This window comes from Strigops habroptila, chromosome 5 (genome assembly GCF_004027225.2).
Source record: "Strigops habroptila isolate Jane chromosome 5, bStrHab1.2.pri, whole genome shotgun sequence".
Classification (NCBI taxonomy): Eukaryota; Metazoa; Chordata; class Aves; order Psittaciformes; family Psittacidae; genus Strigops; species Strigops habroptila.
In genome coordinates, this window is record NC_044281.2 from 61104552 (window position 1) to 61129128 (window position 24577).

Below are 24577 nucleotides of genomic sequence, written 5' to 3' on the forward strand. Positions count from 1 at the left end.
TGCCTTCTTGTGTTGCAGCTTTAGAGAGAACACTGGCTGTCCAAAACAGCAAGTAGAGTGCCTTTTTTGCTTCTCTGGTTGAGAGGCTTATACAGGTATTCTGAGATTAAGACAGGAGAGTTTTTAAATTTTTTAATCTTGTGGTTTTTTCCTGTCTTTGCCAAGCAAACTTGTAATGTTGCAGAAATGCAGTTTGTATTGGGGCAGAGTGCTGCAAGAGATCCAACTAACCTGATTATGCATTTGTACCATGCATGTGCGTAGTAGGATGTTACAGAAGTGGCGGGAGGTGGGGAAGAGTCTGTATAGTTCATGGAATTACACAGTTCCAGGAGCACCAGGAAAATGCAACAATATCTGCCAATTAATTAAAATATGAATTTAGGCAGCAGTGGCTTTGTGTTGTTTACAGGCTGTTCTTACAATAGGATTTGTTTTAGAAGGATCCAGAAGGCTGTTTTGAAAATCATAAGAAAGTGAACTTAACAAACCATTGCCTTTAAAAATATATACGTGTGTGTGTGTGTGTGTGTGTATTTAAAAGCAACCCTTATTTTCCCAGCAGCCTTCTCAAATTAAGCTATTGCAGGTCTCTTTCCTCCAAGATTAAGCTTGCTGTAGATTCGTAAAGAGAAAATGAATCCTAATGAATCAAGTCTAATGCCTCTTTTAAATTATTTTTATTTTAACAGAGCTATCTGAAATAGAACCCAACGTCTTTCTTCGGCCTTTCCTGGAAGTAATCCGTTCTGAAGACACTACAGGCCCCATAACTGGGTTGGCCCTCACCTCTGTGAATAAGTTCCTCTCATATGCACTAATAGGTATGTTATGTGGCTTCCTGGGATTTACCAAAATGCCAGCCAAATGCACCTCCTCGAGACGTGTCTTTGGTCAGGATACATGCTTGCAGTCTTAATCAGGAGATTTGGGAAATAAGAAAATTGTTATTAATGCTGGAGAAATAGGCATCTGCAGTTTCGTAGCATCATAGCTGCTGTTCTTTCATGGCACTACAGCGATGGCTGGAAGCAGAGCTAAAGCTTTTAGCATGCCCTGACTGCTGTATGTGCTTATGGCCGCTGCTGGACTGTGGTAATCACCAACTGCTGTTTAATGCAGTCTGAGCAAAAGGGCCAGGGAGAGGAGAATACCAGTTTGGATTACAGTGTTGTAATATGGCTAAACACTCTGGAATTTATTTTGGTTTGTGGACTAGTATTTCTGCTCCAGCGCAAGGATGGTTTTTTGCCCAGTCTGGCTGTCCAGCAGTGTGCCAGTACTCTTCACTTGTCACAGTTATCATGGCAGAGACAGTTTTGCCACTCCCAAACTTTCAGATGTGTGCATTCTCCTTTTTGTGTGCATTCTCCAGTGCATTTGTGAAAGACTAACAATGCGCATGTGGTCAGTTCCCATGGCTCAGCTGGCTTGTAGTAACTTATTAGCTGGCTTTCTGTCTGCCTTCAATGCTGCTGGTAGTGGTGCTTGATTTTTCTGTGTAAATTCTGTTAGTCCTTTCTGATCATACCTGTATGAATTACAAAACCTACCTATGTTTGCTTATACATAGTTTCACTTGGAGAAAATTATTTTACCTGCCTTCCTCCCGCCAAGTTCAGATTTCTCAGTTCTTTTCCTGCCTTACGTTGTAAGGGAACACTGTTGAGGTTTTGGCACTGTTGTTTTAAATATTTTGTTCTTTGGCGTTAGCATGAGGGAAGTTAGAGAAAGAAAGCGCTTGATGTAGATGCAGACCACTTTTCTAGGAAAGACCCAAAATTAAAATGAGCAAAAATAGGGACTTGCAGGAAAGGAGTGGGGAAAAAAAAAAAAACCAAACAACAAACTTATAAGTCTGATGGAAATTTAGTGTATCAAGACATCAGTTTGTGGTCAGTATTTGGTATAGTTAATTGGCAAAAATTAACTAAAATGATGCAAGATTGTTGTCACTTCATAGGACAAAAAAGAAAATAAACCTGTGAAACATGTCTCTATAAAGGACTAAGCAATGATGCAAATTATGTTAGTTTCAGCATAGAACAGGGGGATGGACTCTTCTGGGCTTTTATGGTCTGTGTGGGATCAGAACATAAAGCTGGTGTCGCATGTCCAGGCAAATATCTGCACAGGCAGCCAACTACAAATACTTAATTTGAGGCAGAAACAGTAAAAAAGTGGTTAAGAATGCGTAGTCTTTCTCTAGCTACTTGTTATTTAGGATATTAATTAGGTTACTGCAGCAAGGGCGCATCCCTGTAACTGTTGCTGAGCATGTGTTGGTTGTAGACACTGGAAAAGACCCTCTGCCTGGATTATGTTGTGGAGCAGAACCTGTAATCTAAGACCTCTGTTGCTGCTTCAGGTGACATTCACAGCGGCCTTGTCCTTTGTGCTGCTCCAGATACCACTGAGACTGGGATTAATGGAGCTGACTGAACATCTGGCTAGGGTTGTGTTGTTAAGTTAAAGCTTTTGGGTTGTATATTTCTCTTTGTAATGTAAAACTAAAGGTAGTCTGAAGACTGCTTGCCTAAAGATAGGAAAAGCTTAAAACTGTCCTTAATATACAAATCTGTTTCAAACTGTATGGAGCAAGGAAGGATGGACTCCAGCATAACCACAGCCGGCAAATTTCAGTGTAGCTGGTATTTATAGTGCGTTTTGGAGCTGACAGGTGAAACCAGCACTCTTTTTCAACAGCATCATTGGCTGTGTCTGTTCTGTGAGTGGAGGGCTTTTGCTGTGCAACTGGGTCGAAAAACTTCACGCTGGCAATGAAAGGACCAAACTCCTCTGATAATTTTATTTCTTTAAAACAGCTTTCTTTTCCTATTTCCAAAGTATTTCATTGGTAATCCTCATGTTATCTCACTGTTATTCTGTCACATGTTGGCAGGTGGTTATCTGTCAGCTTTTCAGGCCAGTATTGCTGAGGGCTTTGTTTAAAAACCAATTAGAAAAAAATAATTCTTTAATAGCCTTTGAGACTTCTGATCTTGATTACTCTGAATTGCGAAGGTCTGTTCTGAGATTGTGGGGTGCAGTTCACCAACAGTAGTGTGCAATCACAGCTCAGTTCAATAAAAATGCTTGATATCCACCATGCATCTGTTTTAGTAGGAATAGTTAGCCTTGCAGAAATTATCCTCTGCTTTGAAATGAGTACTACTGTTCCAAGTGTTATAGTTGGTGAATTACAAAGTAATTCTTAAAGTACAAGAAAATTGTGTGACAACACTAAACTCCCACTGATTTTTATCTCTCAGGTTAGTTATGTCCTTACTCGGCGGTTTTGCATGAGCTAGCTAGCTGTCAGCCTTTTTGATGAACTCAAACCTTAGCTATAGGAAAACTAGTAGCTGAAAAGGTATGTGCTTTTTTTGCTATCACAGTCTGTCCATAGCAGATTCTGGCTCCATTTCTATAGTTAACTTTCCCTGGTGTTCCTGAAAACTGCATATCCATAAATGAGTAGCTGTTGCTCAGCTCCCAGCAAGAGGACATGCTGTTTGGGGAGTTTAAAGCATGTTCTCCCCTCTACTTTCTCTGTCTCCTTGGTGATTTATTTTAGTTCCACAAAAGGTGTTACTGAGCAGGCTTCTGGCTTTCCTGGATTTCCCTGGTGGTTGAGAGCCTGGATTTTCTGCTTTCTGCTTGTTCTTTGCTCACCTGTTGTGAGAGTACACCCCATATGAAGTATGTACATCTAGATGAGGTCTCCAGATCTTTGCATTGTAGGTGGCAATTTTCAAACTAATATTTTGCTTCACACAAACTTATTTTTGTTAGTGATTCTGAGCAGGCATTGACGCGTCTTTCCATGCTGTTTTCTCACAGGGGAACAAAGAAACGGGTTGATCTTTTCTGTATCTTTTTCTGCAAGTAGAAGTATCTGTGCTTTTAATTGAACTCAGGAGGCTTTATAAATTGACCCAAATTTGTAGAGCTGTTCCAGGGAGCCAGAACTGAAGTAGTCAGGCGTGATATGTGTTGGGAGAGAGGTGTGTTTATTAGTGTTGAAGGTAGGGGCTAGAACAGCAAAGCAGTAGTCACAGATGTGTTAAAGAAGCATATACACAACTTGCTTGCATTTCTTTTTCACACAGACTATTTATCCATAACTATGACTAAATGTATCCCTAAGCTAGAGCAACTCACATGTGCTGGAAGAGGTGGCAGTGCTCTACCTTTTCAGCAGCAAGTGGCTTTTTCCTCTTGTTGCCTTTAGCTGCTTTCCACTGTAGTTGTTGAGGTTGGTGAACAGTAATATTAACCTAGGTGCTGTCATTGTGACACCTCTGGTCTTTGCCTCATTTGGTTGAGGCAATTTAGAATGATCCTCTATCACCATTAGTGGTTTAAGCTATAATTTCCATTTGTGAATAAGAGTGCATGGAGCACCAACATATGGCTGATTTTATTGCCTCTGGTAGAGGAGTGGTAGCTTCTAACTGGATTATAAGCCGTTGTCAAAGGTACACAGAGAACTGCCTTTGACAGCCAGGCCTCTTCTCTAATGCTTACCAGTATAAGAGTTTGGTATTCCATTAAGTGCTGCTGCCGAAGCAAGCACTTTAGATGCTTGCTTCGGCAGCAGCAAGCATGACCAATGGTCTTAGAACAGACTTGTTGATAGCTCTGTGAGGGGTTTGACTAGCAAACCAGTGGAACTCCCTCTGAACTGTGCAAGCTGGGTTTTTTCTGTGTGTGAGAGAACTATGCCAAAAGTAAGCAAGTTCTGCTCTTAATAGGGATGCGTAAGCGATAGCAAAGGTGTATTGCTGTTTCTATTCTGAAGTACAGTGATGCCATTTCAGTTTTGTGCAACTATGAGAAGTTTCTTATCCTGCAGCCCCTCAGCATCTCCACAGCATGGTGGCGGCTGCTCACTTTGGACCACAATAAGGGCAGCTTTCTTTAATGCCTAGGGCTTAGCCCCTTCCTAGGTGTGAACACAACTGGAGTCAAGGAGGGAATCTGCAAAGCTCCTCTGCAAAGTTTGCAAGGTCTTGCTTGGTTCCTCTGTCAGCTTCATTCTCACTGGAGTTCAAGAGGCCCCATTTCCAATTAATGAGGTATTAACTAGTGTTTAGGTTGTCTCCTTTCATTCCTAATGGCTGTTTAGGTAGGAAGGTAACAAGATTCTTGCCTAGTGCCGTATTGTTTAAGTGAGAATGAAATCAAAGCCGGAGGCAGCTTTTCTGAAGCCACTGTAATGTGGCACAAGATATGGTTACTAGCAACAATCTCGTCCTAAACATTCTCTCAACTGCACCATTGTTTGTAGCTACAAAAGACTGAAACGGGGAGAAGGAGCCTTGCTGAATGATTGAAGCGGGAGGCCTGCATTTCTGATATCTAAACTGTGATTGTGTGTGTCTGCTGTTTTCTCTGGGGAAAGCTACTAGTCCATTCCTTCCCCAGCTCCTATTGCTTAGGAGGGATGCAGAACAAGAGACAATTTTTCATTCTCAATCTAGTGGAACCTGTTTGGCATTTTCTTCTCGTGGGAGTAAATTTGAGGTTCCCTATGTTTAAGAGCTGTTTTTCTCTTCATTCCCAAGAAAGAACAGAATGCATTTAACAGCTGATTGTGCTATGTTGTACGGAACAGGACACAGTCTTAAAAATTAACATCTAAAAACATACAGAGCTGGTAACAACTGAATTTGAATTATTTTCTTGTTAGGTTACATCATGTTGCAAATGTAGACAGACTCTTGATAAAGTCTTTCTGAAAGCTCAAGTTTTAAAAACTTTGTGCTACTGGGACATGAGTTTTGCTTTTGTAGGGTCAACTTGCTCAGAGTCACACAAATTAAGGAAGCAGATGTCAACAAAGTATCTCTGTGTAGATGTCTCCCCACAGAGGTGGTAGGCTGTATGTGGCCTTTCCCTGTCATGTATTTTTATTCTGTTGCTCAGATCCCAGCCATGAGGGCACAGCGGAGGGGATGGAGAACATGGCAGATGCTGTCACTCACGCCCGATTTGTGGGCACAGATCATGCAAGTGATGAGGTTGTGTTGATGAAAATCCTACAGGTAAGTGGAGAGAAATGGTAATTACCATAATGGTTGCTGCCTGTTGTGGAACATATCCTGTTACATGGAGATGAAGAGGAGGGAGCAATGTTTTGACTCTGTGGAGCTTAGTGACAGACTTTATTTTTAAACAGATGGCTCATATACCTGTGGTAAAAGCTTTTCCAAATGAAAATAATTAAAAGCTTAAATAAAATGATTTTTAAATTAAGGAGCTTGATAATGTGGTAGCATTGATAATCCTGCCTTGTGCATAGTCTGTTTTAGTGAGGGTAAATCAAACATATGGATCTCAAACTTATTTTTGAGAAAGATGTTTTGTAGAGACAAACCTATGAACTATACACCTCTTTGGTCAATGTACTTTTGCGCAGATAGCTAGTTACTGAATTTAAATATTGGGTAGCATGCAGCATATCAGGCCTCTTTTAGAAGTGGGTTGGGAGATCATTGTCTCCTCATCTGTTTCTTGAGCAGAGCATTCAGTTTGAAATGATTCCTGGAAAACCCTTCGGTTGTCTGTTCATGGCAGTCTGTTTTGAGAAAGCCAACCTCCTCTTGGAAATGCATGCAAGTGTCATTGTACTATGGGACATATGTGTGCTGTTTATTGCAGGTTTTGAGGACCTTGTTGCTCACTCCAGTGGGAGCCCACCTCACCAATGAATCTGTGTGTGAGATCATGCAGTCCTGTTTCCGCATATGCTTTGAAATGCGACTCAGCGGTAGGTTTGTTCATACTTCTGCAGTTAAGAAATGGTCGGCTTTCCTCAGCATGAACTAGTTCTATTGTAGAGCATGCAACCGTGGAAAGCTGCTGAGCTTTATGTTACTGTGCCTCTACAACTTGCTAGAAAATGTTAGTTCATGGTACAACTTTGGGCTGCTTTTTCCCCAGCTTTGTGGCGCCACCTTGTGATGGTCGGCCCATTTGCAGTAGTGCGGTGTTAGAGCTGGTTTTAATAAATTTGCCGTAATCTCTGTAAACAAGGCTCGGAGGGGAGTCTGCTTGGAGAAGCCTCTTGATAATATCACACTGAGTAATGACACCTGTGTTATTTGTTTTTGTCTTCACAGAGTTATTGAGAAAATCTGCAGAGCACACTCTGGTCGACATGGTGCAGCTGCTCTTCACAAGGTAAACCTGCTTGTGTTTGCCTCAGCATTGCCGAGATGGCCCTCTAAGGACAGAAAGATTCCACACTTCCACTTAAGGGCCCTCAGAAAAATCATCCAAAATGGTCATTATTTAGAGGTGGAAGGGGATGAAGGATTTGGCACTTTTCTCTTGGGCTGATCCTGTTAGACTGCAGGGAGACAGAGGTAGGGAAGGTTGCCTGGTTTAAGGTGTCCTTTGAGGAGAGATGGACAGCTAAGTAATGAAGAGCTTTAGGATAGGGAACCAGTTTGAGGACAGAGAATGCAAACTTCACTCAAAAGAAAAAAAAAAGAAAAAAGAAATGCTCTAAAAAACATAGCTCTCTTCAGGAGAGAGAACAGAAATGGTGTTGAGTAGCCGCATGTTGATTTCAAGCTAAGAGCTTTGACCTCACATAGCAAAGAGAATTTTAAACTCTTGAGATCATATGTCACGGACAAATGTTCTGTCCTTTTCAGCACCCTTCAGGTAATTAAGATTACTTCTTTTAAGCTCAAGTAAGTTATTTAACTTCAAAACTGTTTCTCCCGATAGTGAAGTAATCATAGACTTTCTCTGGGTATTGTGAAAATGCAATGTACAGATATATAAGTACTTTTAGTAGTGAAGAATTGTAGTAAAACTGACAGCTTGTGAAACATAGCTCACAATATTTTTTGTTTCCCGTTGTCACACTCAGTTCCAGTTGGGATCTCAGTTGTTTTGTTTCTTTTCCTCTGTGCACCCTGTGTCATTGAATGCACTGGACAAATGTGGGGCAGAGTCAGAATCAATCTCTTCAGAGAGGAGAGGCTGCATTGCTTTTTCTCCAAATACATATGTGAATTTTATTTAGTGCTTATTCACTACTTATTGTACATCCTCTCCTCTGTCCTTCTTGATAAGGTTTGGAGACACCACTGCCATCTGTGCCTGTGGACACTGGCATTAGAGAAGCAAATCAATGACAGCAACTGCAGGAGTGGTTTGGCCATCTTGCTTACCAGAATAAGAAACAGCCAAAGCTGTGCTGCAGGACTTTTGTCCCTTCAGCAGGCAAAGATAGAACTGTAGTAAAGGAACAGAAGGCAGAGCAGGGTGTGTAGAGTTGCAGAACTCTACACATTTGTCTCACCTGGTAGCCCAGGCGAGAGCAGTCTCCCTCCTTTACCTCTAAGACAGAGACTGCTTAGCTCAAAGCATTCAGCTTCAAGTTAGATCCACTGTGCACCATAATAGTGTTTATGTGATGCAGAATAGAAGGTAGCTACTGGGGTTTCTACAAAGTTAATGAAAAGGGTTGCCATGACTAGTAATAACATGTACAATGCAAGAGTCCTGGTGTGGATGACACTGGCTCAGCAGCTGTTTTTAGCAGCATAGGGAAACCTGTTTTGAACCAATCTAATCAGTCCACTGCTGAAAACATACACTGAAGGAAAAGAAACTACTTCTATCACCATTAACAATGAAAATCTGAAAATCAATATAGCAAAACTGCTATTAGCAGTAAATTATGCAAAGCACCTCTCATCTATACTTTTTTTTTTTTCTCTCCATCAACAGATTCTGGCAGGAAAAGAAACTAAGAGCGTCTCTTTTTGTGGATAAAACCTAATTTTGGTCTTCTCGTATCAACAGCATGACTAGAAAGAGCAGTCTATTTTTTTTCCCTTGTTAATGCAAGAAAGCTTATGTATTTAAACTTGTTCTTTGTCTTTCAGGTTGCCTCAGTTTAAAGAAGAGCCTAAAAGCTACATGGGAACGAACATGAAGAAGGTAAGATTGAGCATCATGTTGGCTGCTCTTGTCTCAGGCTTGCGCTCATCTCTATATTGTTTGTTTTCACACTTGTGTTTTTTCATTCCTGCAAGTCCCTAGTTCACTGAAAGAGCATGTTTAACCGCATAAATGGACATAGCTTCATTCATTCTGTGGGATTAAGCTCACATTGTCCAGTAGGGAATCTTGTTAATGATACTGCTGTCAAAGTGAGCCAGTCTGGATTCTGGGAACAGCCATCAGCTGCTGTGGGCTAGAAAAGCCCAGCAAGTTATGGGACCCAATGGTGATGTCGTCTGATTATTTGCTGCCTTCTGCTCTCTCTCCAACTTCCTTCTCATCTTTCTTCATTCACTGCAGGTTTAATACTGAGCTCTTGGGATGTATTTGTCCAGATTTCCCTATGCAGAAACGAATATTTTTGAGGCTAGTGAAACAACATGAAAACATTATGAAATTAGGCTATTGTAGAAAAAACTTTCGTGGCTTCCAGAAGGGGCAGCTACAGAATGTAGCGAAAACCTTAGTTCACATGAGCAATGCCATCTCTGTTAGCAGCAAAATCAAAGTATTCTGTTCTTTTTCTCCCTTTCCCTAAATGCACAATTTTCTGAGGGTGGAAGGTCCGGGTTTCAACACCACCATCTCCCTCTCTACAGTGAGTTTTTCAGCAACTGAATTCGGTATGGAAAATGCCATAAATGTGACCTTACATGATTGTTAATGTAGTAGTTTCTTAGGCAGAGGGAGGTCCACTTGAGGAACTCCATATATACTTCTATACGTATGTATTTTTTTATACTCCATAGAAAGAATGTCAGTGAAGATACAGGTTTCTAGTGTTGAGAGCAACATGATGGGGAGAAAAGTGCTAGAGAAGAAATAACCACCTTTGAACTTATGCTGAATGAACTATTTATATATGTTATAATTTCCACTCTTTTTATATTTAATGAGTTAAGTGGCAACATTGGGTAAATGGACATTTCAGAGCCAGTATGGTAGTGTTTTGAGGACTAAATGCTTACTTGTAGGAATCTGAAACTAGCTTGGGGCTTTACTTCTTGTGTAGTAACCTAATGACTGCTTGTTTCCCTTGCTGTGGGAGAAAAGTGGCAAGATTTTTGGTGATGGTAGGCTGACCTAAGGAAAGCTAAAAGAGATCAGGCTGATGTAGGTATCAGAATTTGTCATGGTCTGTGTAGACAAGGTATAAAGTGAAAATGAATTTGAACTTAGGAAGGCTACCCTTATCAAGTGATGGCTGCTCCCAGCTCTGTTAAGTGATGCTCTGTCTTGTGTCTGATCTGTGCAGTTACCTTGTATTGTCTCTTTGCTGTGCATGCCAGGAGTCTGCCCTGCAGCCTTGCACTCTGCCAGGTTTTGGGTTTTTTTTCTCTTTGGGTTTATTTTTTATTTGTTTAAACCATACATTTGCCTGTCTTTCACAGATCTCTTCATGTCTCCTCAACAAACTGGAGCTAAGTAGTGGGGAACAGCCCAAAGCCCTGAACCAATTAGAGAGGGTATTGCTCTTTAAGAACCTGAAGGTCTCTCTCTCCCTTCTCCCTTCTTACCTTACTCCCCTCTTCCTTCTCTTGTAAACACCACTGAGAGATAGTTATGTTGTGTGCAGCAGATCTCCTTCCACTCATTTGACACAGCATGGCTTTTGGGGACAATGCATGTAGTGGCTGCTTTGCAGTGTTGTGGCTGCAGCTGGGGCAGGCTTGTGAGGGAGAGACCCTTGTTTTACTGCAGCATTCGGTGTCTTGGTAAGTGCCACCTAAGACACCATCATGGCATCCTCTGAAGAAGGGAGTAGGAGGGCATGGGCAAGATTTGAGTCCTCTATGACAGTGAAAAACTGAAGAAAAGAAGTATTAAAAATTCAGGTTGCTCTCTGAAGGCTCACGTGTTGTGTGTTCTGGCTTGTTTGTAGATGTAGCAACATATCTGAGGAGTCTCTTGACTCAGTCTGAGCTTTGTTGTTTGGTACAGGGCCACAAAGTTCAGTGCTCTCTATAAAGGTTTTTTGAAGGAGACTGCTGTACCTTTTCAACATCTTGGCCATGTTTCTGCTGAAATTAAATACAGCTCCCAGTACAGTATTTGCCAATGGAGGATGAGTGGAGCCAAACTGCATTACAAAATGTGTTGATCCTTGCTAGTTGCTCTAGAAAATACTTCCAAAGAAATACTGTAGGTGTGCAGATTGTTGGTTTTGGACCAGTCATAGAAACCCTGAGAAACTGGCTTAGATGGAACCCTCCTCAGTTTTCCATGCTGGTTCACAAACTTAATGTAGATATAGTTCTTGTCTACCATTAGTGCTATATGGTCCAAAAGGAGCTGAGCATTTACAGGAGTGTTGTCCTGTGTCTACGTTCAGGATAGTTAGGGAAGGCAGTGGCTGGAGGCCTGCAGATTTATGCAGAGTTCCATGGAAGGAAAGACTAAGAAATGTTTCCCTTTGAGGCAGAAATTGTTGTAGCTAAACATTGGATACTGCAGTGAGAATCGGGAGGAACCTAAATCTGAGTTTCACAGATTTTGGTGGGCGGATTATGTTCATAGTTGCGAAAGATGCATAAATAACTTTAATCACATAAACTTCATTAGTTGTTGCAGTACAGGCAAGTAGGTGAGATGACTGGACTGCATTGGTGTCTCCAGGACTTGGATTGCGGACTGCGTTCTCTCTGCATGCTTTTGTGTCTTGAACGCTACTTGGTGTGCTGACCAGTTCCATGCTGCATCTAGAATGAGCTCGTGTTAAGTATAATCACTTTAGTTACTAATCATTGGCCCCTGCCCTTTTCTCTTGAGGCTTACAGTATCTTATGGAAAAACAAACGAGTCCAGGTAAGGTGGCTTGTAGAAAAATGAGATCTCACAGACCCTTTAAAAAGAATCTTGTAGTATTACATTTTTCTTCACCTTCCTAGACCTTAGCTGGAGTTTTATTGTTAAAACCTCATCTATCAAAGGAAGCATTTGGAGTCCTGTGCATTTTTTTCTTCTACAGTTTTGTGTACATGTTTCTTTATGCAAAGGTAACTCAGATAAATGTAATGGAATCTGCACTGAGTTCCAAGATGAATGAACAGTAGCTCTGAGCTCCTGCTCTACCCTGATTTCTAAAGAATGGTTTTTAAATACTAATTTCAGGTGTTTTACTGTGGAAGTACAGGCTTAATCTAACCTGAAGGATGCTGACGATTAGAAAACTAATGCAACTGTAGTATCATTGAGCATTGGAGAGGGAAGGAGAATTTGAGATGATGACTAAAATTCGGAAGTTTTAGTGATCTAGTAAATGTCATTTACCTGCAGCATTTAGTCAAAAGCAATGTTAGTTTTAAAATCTTAGCCTGTTAACGTGCAACCAACTTTCTAGTGAAATCAGAAAATGACTTGCTATTGAAGGTAAAAACAAGTGTTATAAATAGATCCTTTAGTCAAAGATAAACTGTACAAGTTGGGGGAGGGTTACATTTTGTTTATACTAACATAAAAAGCAAGTGTTACCTTTTAATTCAATACAAAATACAGAATGAAAGATGTTACTTTGCTGTCCTTTGATACATGTATTGTTTTAGAATTCCCAAACCCGGAGTTTGTTTGTTATAACAACATACAGACCCTTGGCACTGGTGAAATATTTCTATTCAGCATTTCTGTTTGCTTCTGCAATTTTTTTTTAAGCTATGCAATTATCATTGTAGTTTTCTCTCTCTTATTTATAGGAGATAGCAAAAGAAAAAAAAGGGGGGAGGGGAAATGATATGGGAGGTAGCACTAGGTAATCCTAGCTGGTAATTCTAATAAAAGGATACCTCTTTGTGTAGAGCATGGAATACTAGATGGTATGAGATGGAAAAGACCTATTGGGTAGTCTCACCTGTCAAATTGTCAACACCCCAAACACACCCCACGCCCAAAGTATAAAGAATGGTTTATACTTTGATTAAATGTTTGGGATTCTTTAAAAATCAACTGAGTCTCTTTGCTTGCCTGACTAAATGGTTTCCCATCCATGTGAAGCTGTTGTGACTCAGTCTCTGAAAGATGGCACAGGTTCATCAAAATGATGACAGATGGGCATATGTCTTGCAACCCTCAAGAGAAAGAATCTTGGAGTTAATACAAAGTACAGGACAATCACTAAAAATTGATATTGTGTCTGAGGAGAAGTGATTTTTCAAAAGGGCTAGTGTTGAACTGAGGTGCTATTTGGTGTCTGAAAGGGGAGATCAGAAATAATACTGAAATTGTCAGCTTGAACCTTCTTTATAGCATGACTGAGGGGTAAAAGGAGTGGGACCGATGTGGTTAATTCATAGTAATATCTTTGCTCCATTTTGCTGATTCAATTCTGTACCTCCCTCCACCCCCCAAATTTTTATTAGCAAGTAACTTTTTACCTAGCAAATCATGGTAACAGGATACAGTACCTAGAGGCAATTTTGAAATTATGTGAAACAGACTTTATTGGGTTTAACAGATAATGCTTCAAGGTTTCCTTTTCTACTTGAGTAGTTTGGTAAATGAACTATAAGTCTTCAGATTTTATTTTATAAGTTAACGAAAAGGGAGAAAAAAATAAATAGGACTATTTCTAGAATAGTTGTTAGGTAAAATTACATGGTCTAATTAGCAGCTTAAGCCTTTGATGAATAAAACTGTTCGTAATATTTAAGGCTTGAGAGGTTTTTAAATTGAAAAGGAAACTACTGATAGAGGTGAAGCAATTTTAGTTTTAGCTACATGCTTGTCACATAAGTGTTTGTCAGAAGTTGTGATTTAGAAGGGGATTCTTGCTGCAAAATTTGGAAGAAGTAACAAGGAGCAAAGTAATTATGACTCAATTAACAAGCTCACGGAAACTGTAGCGTAGCTAAGACTTGGGGATTAGTCGTCAAACAAATAGAATTTGTGGTGCAAAGAAAAGTTACACAAATGGTTTACTGCACTGGGACATAACATTTTCACAAGCTTTGTTTAAATGAGAAAAATTACAGGCCATGTACAGCAAGTTAAAATTCTAGCTGGAGAAGGGAAAGAGATAGAAAAACAGTAGCAGAACCTACCTAGAAGGTTTACTGCGTTTAAGAAGAGTAGCAGCTGGCAGGAGGCAAGTTGCAGAAAAAGGAAGAAGCTAAAGAATAAAGCTGTCTTCTAGATAATTTAAATCTGATGCTAGGGATGTAAGAAATAAGGAGTATTATGCCTAAAATATAACTTAACTATGATAAATCTGCAAAGAAGAGTACCAAGTAGGGACCTGGTACTGAAACTTGCTGAATGGTTTCCACTACATGTAAGGTACCTGTTCAGTGGTTAAACTTTCACCCCAAACTGAAGAGGTCTGACAGCATCGGAAAAGCTGACTGCAGCTAACAAACCCAAGAGTAAGTGCAGTCCTGCACTTACAGGAGCTTACTTTAGAAGGAAGCTGTTTTCAGGCCTGCCATTGCTATTGTCCATCTGAGTAAATGTCATATTGTTTTTAGGAAGTTCTGAAGCATCTGTGCATGCCTGCAGTAAAAGCACACTGCAGCAAGTGCCACACAGTCTGCATTGCTCCTGCTGTGGTTCTTGTTCGCCTGATCAAAGATCTGTATAAGAAGTAGAAGTACGATCCTGGTCAAGAAGGATGTCAAGGGTTAGGCTAGATTTAAATCTGAAGAGGAGTAATGACAGAAGGCAGGTGAAAGCAGAATATGGTTGGTTTCTAAACCACTAAGGTGGTATTTGCAATGTGCCATGCACTAGGAGTGAGTGAAGTCTTACAGAAATGCTTGTCAGTAGTGAAAGATATCTAGAGGAGAGTGAATATGGCATTGCTATGAAGATCAAGAGTGAGTTGAGGCCAGAGATAAGTGACAGAGCTGCAGACTGTACTGTGGGATTGGGTGCTCAGGCCCCATTCTCAGTCTTTGTGCATAGATGGTGAAATTTTAGTTGAGTATCAAACCTAACTAGTTTAATTGATGCCCTTTAGAAGTCTGGAAACATTGGAAAAGCAAATTGATTTGAGATGTGCCTCTAGATCTAAGAGGATTCTTTATCTTACTGCAAAGCTAGGACATATTGATAGAGAAGAGGGAGTGCTGTGATATTAAAACCGATGAGTATATATTATAGCAGATTAACTGCAGTAAATTGTCCCTTGATTCATTCATGGAGTGTTGGCTAATATATGGGTAGTGGGGAGTCAGGGGCTGGTTTGCATGATTTTGAGACGCTGATTAATTTGTGTGATGCATTTAAGTGCTGTTGCCTGACTTTGAGGGTTTTGAGACAGTGTTTGCGGGTTGGCTTGTGTAATCCATTGTGCTATGTAGTTTTGCTATGCTGATATTCTTAATGATTATTGATTTTCAGTTGAAAATGAGAGCTGGAGGAATGAGCGAATCATCAAAATGGAAGAAGCAGAAGAGATCACCAAGGCCTCCTCGCCATGTGACTAAGGCCTCTCCTGGGACAGAACAACCAGCAGCTAATGCTAATAACACCCCAGGTAAGTTGAAATCTGTTTCCAGAGACCAGGCAGTATCTGTTCAGGAGCTTTTTTGGAATCTCTTTATTTAATTTCTCTTTAACATGTTGTTTTGCATTAGATTTTTTTTTTTTTTTTTTAATATATTAGTTCTCAGTGACTATAGCAATAAAACATATCATAGATTTTCAGGTCCAGGAGAAGGAGTTTGAAGGAGATGGAATAAATATCTGATGGAGGAAAGCGTGGTCCTCTGGATAACTTGGCAGTATTTCTCTGCCTTCAGTGTGCCTTACAGGGGTGGTTTGTACAAAAGAGAATGAGGACCTGGAGAGGTGGCTGAGGTTATGGGCAGCTGTGTGGTGCAGAAGAGTCGGAGGGTACAGCAGGTACATGGAAGAGAATGAAAGCAGGAACACTGGCAAGAGGAGAGCTAAGGGGAATGGAGCTGGGGAGAAGGTTTCCTGCAACAAGAAGTTGCTGACTTAAGTGACATATTCTTTCATATGCTCCTGGCGGGTGTACCAAATGGTGTGGTAGTAATGAGGGAAGAGCAAAGTGTGACTGGGGAAAATAAACAGGTAGAGCTGAGGGGTGCAAAGGAACGTAGGTATCAAGGGTGGGTGAATGAACACATCACTCACTACAGATGTAAAGACTGAAAGTGTGCACCTGCAGTCCATGAAATTTGAATAAAAGGCTACACTCATTAAGGGACAGGGAAATGGGGGTGTGCTTATGACTGTTATGAGAAGAATAGAGGCCTTGCTGTGGTAAGGTGGCATGAAGAGTTATGTAGGAAAAAAGTACCTGAAAAGGGATTACGTGCAGGAAACTAATGAGTATACACATGAATCCTTTTTCATGTGCTTTGATTCAGCTTGCAGAAATGATACAGTATGTGACTAGTGCTGGGAGCTCAAGAATATAACGTTGGGGAACTTCCTTATCCTATTGTTGTATGGGAATAGACTAAATAGCTATAACTGGTTTTTAACCCCTCCTGGATAAATGGGTCCCTCTGGCTGCAAAGTACTCTCCCTTGTGCACTCTACGTTTTGATGGCTCAGACATAAATGTTAACAGTGAAAGGAAGCAGACAGAAAAATAGAGACAATAGCTGTGTAAAATACCTAGTTTGACACTTACTCTGTCACAGGAAACTATTCAGTGTAGTGTGAATGATCCCAGGTGTGTTTCTGCACAACAGCATGATTGGTTGAAAACTTAAGGAAATAATATCAAATGGCATGTAACTCAGAACATCCATCCATATGAGAACTTATCTCTACATAAATCATCATTATATTTAAGTTTTAAAGTAGGTATTAAATTCCATTAAAGAGCACTAGAACTCCTGTAACATTTTAGAGAGAAAGTTGAATTGTGTTATTCACTTGTGTTATAGTCAATTGTGTTATATTCAATATAGTTATATTCAATATAGTTATGTTCAATTGTGTTATAGTCAATGAAGGTCATTGACTCTGACCTTATAGTGCTAGATAATGTATTAATGGTGCTTTTTAGGCCAGAATCCTGACTTAGCAGGTGAAGAAGAAAAGATTGCAAAGTTGATCATGTATTCTGTTACATTTCTTAAAAATCAAGTAATGTCCTGTTACTTATTTAAGACATTTTCAAAAATCAAGTCAGCAATAAAACACCACTGGGTGAAACCATACACATTTCACATGTAAATTCATAACATAACTCTGGTTTGTGCCTTTATGACTGTGCCCTGCAGTGTATCTTCTCCTTTTTACTGTTTTAAGTTTTTCAAGTTCTTCTCAGAAGCATGAGAGCTGCAAATCTGTGGGTTTCCTCAATAGTAAAACTTAGATTCTTGGAGCATTGTCTCATTTAGAAATAGTAAAAATGCTTCACTTCTCCATTTCGGACTCATTTGAATTCTATTGCAATTCCATTTGTTTAGGGAGAATTAAAGAAATAGGTCTTGCCTTCCAATCAATTTAAAGTTCTCACTTTGAAGGAGTGACGAATTCTCGATGCAGGTCTTAGAAGTGTTTGTGCCATTGTATCAGAGAGTAAAGTACACTTTTCAGATCATTTTCAGATTCTTTCTTAGTTATAGAAACTCTCTGTACTCTCTAATTATGTGATTAAGTAGTTTGCTGAGGTTATTGGGTTCCAACTATTGTGTTTTAATGTGGAAAACTTGTCTCTCACTTGTTCACCCATGTAATTCAGCTTAGAAAAAGAGAGCTTAGTTTATCTGCATTCTCTACATTAGTGTAAAACTATCTGAGATTATTTGTAGTGTGAAGTAGTGATCAAATTAATTCTTTGTTGCTGTATTCAATGTATGAATTTTCAGTTGAGAGACAGAATAACACTGATCTTTTTGCTTCCATTTCTCATCAGCAAGCGGAGTTACTTTCATAGATGCTCCTTCTCCCAGCTCCTCTGGGAGCTCAGAAAATGTTTCATCTGCAGTCAGCCCTGCTACAGACAGTGGTTTGGAGTTGTCCTCACAGGCTACCTCCAAGGAAGATCTAACAGACTTGGACCAAGTAGCTTCTTTGGGACTTAATGCAGGAATGCCTTCTAATGAGGCCAGAGTCACTGACAATCAAAATCAGCCTGAACTCCAGGTATGTGGATGTAACTTACAGAGAAAAGTTCCAACTCCTAGCATAATTAGTTGTGGGTTTAGCACACTGACTCTGTTTCTATCTCTCTTTTTGGTCATCGGGAATATGTTCTATCTCAAGGATTAGGGTCAGAATAAATATTCTTCACCGTGAGCGATTTGTAAATTCATAAACATTCCTTCTTTGTTTTCTCTTGAGACCATCCCTGTTGGCTCAGAAATTTTAACTGTGCAGCTCAACAATGCATCTACATAGCTAGTTGTATTCCTGCCACTGCCATTAACCTTAATGAAAAGAGAAACTGTTAAGAGGGAAACAGAGGAAATCTGCACAACTCATTTTATTATTTTTAGTGAACAATTTTGCTTGAGTTTGTAGAAATAGAGCTGTTGGTGTTTGTGTAAAATAGAACAAAACTGAACCAAGATCTTTACCAGTAAATTTTCTTTAATGTTGTCTCTACCTCCTCTGCAACAGTAATATTGTTGATTGTTAGAGCTGAGGTAGCCTTTCAGAGCTGCAGATATTTGGAAAGCTAAAAATGCTAAGAAGTTATAGATAGAAATAGTGTGCTGAAATTATGTAGCTTTTAAAACAAACAAACAAACAAAAAGAGCCAAATCCTAACCTCAGGGGCAGCAAGAATTGATAGGTTATGGAAGTATCTTCAAAGTCCTTAGTCTGGCAACCTGGAGTATTGTAAAATAGATAAGAACTAGATGGACATGAAAGGTCAGAGAGGGCTGCAGGTTATATAGAGGTGCTCTTTTGTCTTAAATTTTGTTTTCCTGTTCCTCTTCCACTAGTGACCTGTGTAGTTTTAATAGTGCCAGATGACCTATGAACAAATAAGCCTTTCTTAGTGCCTGTTAACTCTTGTTTTGCTTCTTTTATTCTCAAATGACTGATGTCAACGAAGAATGAAAGCCTGGGGGAGGAGAGGGTCCAGTCAGCTTCTGTTGAGTCTATCCCTGAGGTCCTAGAAGAGTGCACATATGTAGCAGAACAGTCTGACTCTGCCTCAGTTCATGACATGGACTATGTAAATCCCCGAGGAGTACGTTTTACTCAGTCTTCCCAAAAAGAAGGTGAGAAGCGGACAATGTTGCTGAAGTCCTTTCTCCTTTCCGCTACTATGTTTCCCTATCTGCTAAGAGGGTGATAAGCTCCTGTTCTTCAGCAGGCCTGTAACAATTTCATTTCTAACACTTGTTAGGCACCTGCAAAAAGCAAAAGCAAAGTTTAGAGTGCTAATCTCTCTTCTTCCTTTAGGAGCAGCACTTGTCCCTTATGGGCTACCATGTATTAGAGAACTGTTCCGCTTTCTTATCTCACTCACCAACCCTCATGACCGCCACAACTCTGAGGTGATGATCCACATGGGGCTGCAGCTGCTAACTGTTGCCCTGGAGTCAGCACTCATTGCAAATTGCCAGTCTCTCTTGGGACTTGTGAAGGAGGAATTGTGCCGGCACCTATTTCAAGTGAGTCTGGCTTACACTACCATGTTATATGGCACTGGACACTCAGGAGCTAATTTGCATCAAAGTGTAGTGGAATTTAGTATTCTGAAGTTTGGCAGGTCTCAGTCTTCAAATAAGCTCTTTGCTGCATTGCAGTGAGAGTTCTGAATTGTGCTAGTGAAACAAGCAATGCTGTTGCAAAGCCAGAGAGGTGTGCTTTTTTATTCTTCAGACCAGGACCAAGAAGAATGAAGGTGATTTGAATTAACTGTTATTATGGGATAACACTGTGTTTTGTTATAATTGGTTTTGAGGTAATTATAGGTGCAAGTTACCAGCTTAGTCATAGGCAGAACCTTTGGAGTACCAAACTATTAATTGCACAAGGGCCATCTCAGAGGCAGGTCTTCTCCCACGTTCCTTCTCCACTAAGATGATCTGTTGTTTTGGCAAAAAAAATAAAGTTATACTAGGAAAGGTGTTACCACAAGCAGAAGGGAATTAAGTATACTCATCTTCATTATCAAAAAGTGAGACCAGGAGGTTGAATAAGGGATTGTTTTTTGAAATACCATTGTTGTGGGGGGCAGTGTGGATCTCAAGGCTGTTGCAGGTGATGCCTGCAGTGCCACAGTACTGCTGCTTATAGCACGTAATGATTAGCCTTTGTAATTCTTAAAGGTATTTTTGTTTCTTGTTCAGCTACTGAGTGTTGAACGGCTCAATCTGTATGCAGCCTCCCTCAGGGTGTGCTTTCTTCTCTTTGAGAGCATGAGAGAGCATCTGAAATTCCAGCTGGAGGTGAGTGTTTTTGAGTATCATGGGGTGCCTACCAATGGTTTATTTAGCTTCAGTTAAATGCATATAGCTAGACAGAAGGATACAGTCTAAATGTCAATTCACCTTTTGTATAAATTATTCAGTGGGTTATGGGTAGGCTGTGTAGGCTGATTCTTGTTGGATAATAAAATGTCTTTGAGACTGGTGTACTGCACTACCTGCCTTTGTACTGCTTTTTAGAGCAGTAAATCCAGGTGCACTGAATGGTAGAACTATATGAAAATATTTTACAACCTCCTCCAGAATGAGACATCATTAAAGATGGAGTGTCATGTGGGAAGATGAAGCTTAAATCTATTTCTGTAGTCCTCAAAGCTGTTCACTGTCCTGCTTTCTTTTTTCTTTCCTTAAACTGAGCTGCCCTGTGTTTCTGCCAGATGTATGTCAAGAAGCTGATGGAAATAATCACTGTGGAAAACCCAAAGATGCCCTATGAAATGAAGGAGATGGCTTTGGAAGCCATTGTTCAGCTGTGGAGAGTCCCCAGTTTTGTCACCGAGCTGTACATTAACTACGACTGTGACTATTACTGCGCCAACCTCTTCGAGGAGCTCACCAAGCTGCTCTCCAAGGTGCTGAGCTGCAGCTGCCAGGCTAGAGGGCGGGAGCTGCGGGGTGCTGAAGGGGAAGCCAGTAAAATGCAGAACTTAAAAATGGGAGTGGTCAGAAGGTTCAGGGTGAGTAGTCTGTAGAGATGAAGACAGCCATTTAACATTTGGATGCAGAAGAGAAAAGAATAGCCGTGGTGCTTTGATAATGTCAGAGCAGATGAACCAGTAAGTATATACTAGAAAACTTTGAGTGAAAATTTACAGTGTTCTGTTGTATGCTTTAGGCTTCCCCAAGCTGTGGGGGAAACTTCCTTCCCCCATTAAGGTGGCAGAGACATGAAAGTTGACTAATACTTATATTTTATTTCCCAGAATGCCTTCCCAGTTTCTGGACAGCTGTATACTGTCCACCTGTTGTCTCTGGAAGCGTTGCTGACAGTTATAGATAGCACTGAGGCACATTGCCAGGCCAAAGTGCTGAATAACATACATCAGCAAGAGAAGGAAGTTGTCAAATCCAGCCCAGAAACTATGAACAGCACCAAAGAAACAAGCAATAGTAAGACCCCTTTTCTTGATATTTTGATATTAAGCTTAGCCTTGTGCTAAACTTGCAGATCTCATTTTGGTAGCTGACATAGTAAGCTCCTTAAATATATCTTTTCAGTCTTCCTGATGCATGTTTTGTAACTACACACTGATGTTAATATCCTTCCTATTTGTAAAATTTACAGATACTAAAATGTGCCCCTTGTGGAATTTTATATAAAGGCCATGGCAAGACTGGCAGTCACAACATAAAAAGGGCATGCCATGGAATTCATGTAGACAAAATACTGAGGATCCTGAGGAATTGCAGTTACTGGGGGGAACTCCTTTGAATAAGCACATGTTCAGTTTAGAGTGATCAGTTAATTGTTTCTCTGTTGCTAGCTTTTCCCTCGGCTTACGGGTTTGTTTATGTGTGGGTTGATTTGTTGGTTTGTTTGTTTTTTTAACTTCTACAGATAATGAGAGAGTACTCAGTGAGGGAAAATCCTCCAGTGCAGTCTCAGAGCCAGCTGGGGCATGTCCTCCCACCAGTGAGTGTCTTATGGCTGACCAGATGAAGGAGGGCTGCATGGAATTGGAAGGAGGAGGTGAGGCAGGTAATAGTCTCCGTGGTACCCTGACATTCTGAGTGTGTAGATGACATTTGCTGGCTGGTCCTGCTATATGACAGACCATTGTACCTAGTGTGTGTTCAAAATCAGAAGGGCTTATGTGCTGAATATTTGTTTATTACGTGAGTGCTAAATATGCCTGCTAACTGTTGTGTTTCTTCTGGGAGGGGGATTGGTCTGGTGGGTCACTTTGGGGCAAAAGTCTGTGAAATTCATAAAACCAGTGCTTAGTATTTTTAATAGTCAGGAGGTCTTCAGGGCATCAATAATGCAGGCAGTCAGAATAGCCAGAAAATTAAATCTTGTGGATGTGTGAAAATGTCCAGGACAAGAAGTTACTCTGCAATTCTGCTGAAGAAAGTGTAGGTGGGAGGAATGTAGTAGTTGAATAGCAGCACATTGCAGCTAGAGTCCATGACTGAAAGTTATGATGGAACACTATTGTGAGCTGAATGCTACTCTGGAGATAGATTTGTTTGTAATGATGCTTTATCCTTCTAGCTGAGAAGAGTATCTCCAGGAAGCCTACTCGATTTTCTTGTATCCTTCCAAACCCTCAGGAACTTATGCAGATTAAGAATAAAAAGAAGGTATGATTTGGAATATAATACAAATTAATCTTTTGAACGTTCTCCTTGTTTCCCATCCCATGTGAGCTTTGCATGACTGGTCGTATCTCAGAATTTTTGAGTTCTAGTCTCTGATGATAAGAATTAAGTAGTCACTGAAAATCCTGCTACACTGCAGAGACAGCAGTGATCATTATCTGTTCTGGGTTAGTTGTGCTAAAAGTTGCAAGAGGCCTTGGGGAAATTTTGTGGCACAATTTGTGTAAGCTTGGTCCATCTGATTTCTGGGTGGATGGATTTAGTTTGCATTACATAAATGGGACATAAATGGGTACTTTCATTAAAAATGGCAGGTTCCCTACTCTTATCAAAGCTGTAAATGGAAAGCGTACCAAGAGGCCCATAGTAGAAATTAACAGTCCAGCCTGATATTCTGATTTGTTTATTATGGATGACTGAAAAGATTGTCTTTATTGTGACAAAGCCATTCTTTGTCTAGATGTCTGTTTCTTTGAACCTCATTAATCCAAGTCATAGTCTAAACTCAGGAATGCAAAATTCCTGAGCGATTCCGGTCTAGGTCTAGTGTTGACAAAGGTACTCCATGCTGATAGCTTTGTATTTATTTACTGTCTTGTGTACTGGCCTGCTTGTTCTTGTCTTCAAAGGAACCGCTGAGTTTTGGCATTACCTGTGTTCTAAGAAATAAATATTGATTTAGTAATTGTTTCATTTGTAACACTTTGCATTAAATCTAGCTTTCATGGCAGCTTTGCTGATGGACTTTGTATGAAAGTCTGTTGTTGAGAAGGAAGCTTGCATAATGCTTCCACTGTTCTAACTGAAAACCTCTCATAATACTCCAGCTTTATTGTGCTGGAAAACAGGGTTAAAAGAAATCAAGAGCATTGCCAGTGGCTGAGAGTTCCTTAAAAGAAGTTCCAGGTGGTAGTAGAAAAAGGACAGTGCTTTACACTACAGCAGAAGGCAGAAAGGTGTTCATAAATCTGTTAGTTTGCCCAGGCAAAAACCTTTCCTGACCCTATATCTGCTAATGGTTTCATCCTGAGCATGTAAACACGGCACACAAAACATTCAGTTTAAGTAATATTGATGCTGATATGGCACCAGCACTTTCTGCTTCCTTTAACCTCTGAAGTGATAAACATTACCACAGCTGGGAAGAGGAAGAAAGCTAAATAAGAACAAGAAAATAAATTATGCATCGACTGAAGATTTTTCTTTGCTGTTTCCAAAGGCAAGGACCAGAAGCTCAGAAGCACAGGTCTGACACGATTATAAAAGCGATGCAAACCGCCAGCAGTCTGGTCTCCTTTCAGGTGGTCTTAAGAAGTATAACCAGTCCATAGAATACTTGGGTTACAGAATTTGCAGCTGAACAGCTGCTAGCAACATACAGTCCCTTCAGGCCTGTTATACCAGGCAGCATATGGTTATTATTTTGTTATGCCCTCACTGGGTCCTTGTGCACTCCATGCTATTTCAGTGTTTTGCTGCAATTGGAGGATGTTCCCGCAGGCAGAGGAAGCAGAGAACAGAGGGCTAGTGGGCTCTGAGGTACTGAGAAACCCGGGGGAGCTAGTAATCATGATGGTCACGAATTTAGTTCACTAGGTCATCGCTAGCAGTTTGATCGTGATAGGAGCTAACAGGGAACTGACATTTATTCTGGTGCCTTAGTAAAGTTCATATAGTTGTTTGTGCTTTTGGTTTTTCTGAACACCATCAGGAACATTCAGTTAACCCTTTCTTAGTCAGGTGGTTTATTACGCTGTGGCTGTGGTACAGTCTAGTTTCCTAAAATAAGAATTAAGCAGGGCAGAGTAGTTGGCTTCTCTTCAAAACCAAAAATGCATTTGTTCTTCGCAGCCTACAGATAG

The 24577-nt window shown here is 40.4% G+C and overlaps 1 protein-coding gene across 9 annotated transcripts in view; it reads left to right on the forward strand.

Annotated features, from left to right (window-relative positions):
• GBF1 (golgi brefeldin A resistant guanine nucleotide exchange factor 1) overlaps positions 1-24577 on the forward strand; it is a 107936-nt gene that overhangs the window by 62030 nt on the left and 21329 nt on the right. For 5 of the 9 annotated variants that reach the window (XM_030488629.1, XM_030488631.1, XM_030488630.1 and 2 more), the window contains exons 4-18: positions 693-824; positions 5932-6050; positions 6667-6775; positions 7128-7188; positions 8913-8967; positions 11800-11835; positions 15361-15496; positions 17861-18090; positions 19010-19178; positions 19363-19574; positions 20256-20354; positions 20771-20965; positions 21317-21503; positions 21952-22092; positions 22609-22697. In XM_030488629.1, coding sequence (XP_030344489.1) covers positions 693-824; positions 5932-6050; positions 6667-6775; positions 7128-7188; positions 8913-8967; positions 11800-11835; positions 15361-15496; positions 17861-18090; positions 19010-19178; positions 19363-19574; positions 20256-20354; positions 20771-20965; positions 21317-21503; positions 21952-22092; positions 22609-22697 — 1970 coding nt within the window. Of the gene's footprint in view, positions 1-692; positions 825-5931; positions 6051-6666; positions 6776-7127; positions 7189-8912; positions 8968-10421; positions 10521-11799; positions 11836-15360; positions 15497-17860; positions 18091-19009; positions 19179-19362; positions 19575-20255; positions 20355-20770; positions 20966-21316; positions 21504-21951; positions 22093-22608; positions 22698-24577 lie in introns of all 9 variants that reach the window. The other 4 variants (XM_030488638.1, XM_030488635.1, XM_030488636.1 and 1 more) reach the window with 3 other exon arrangements.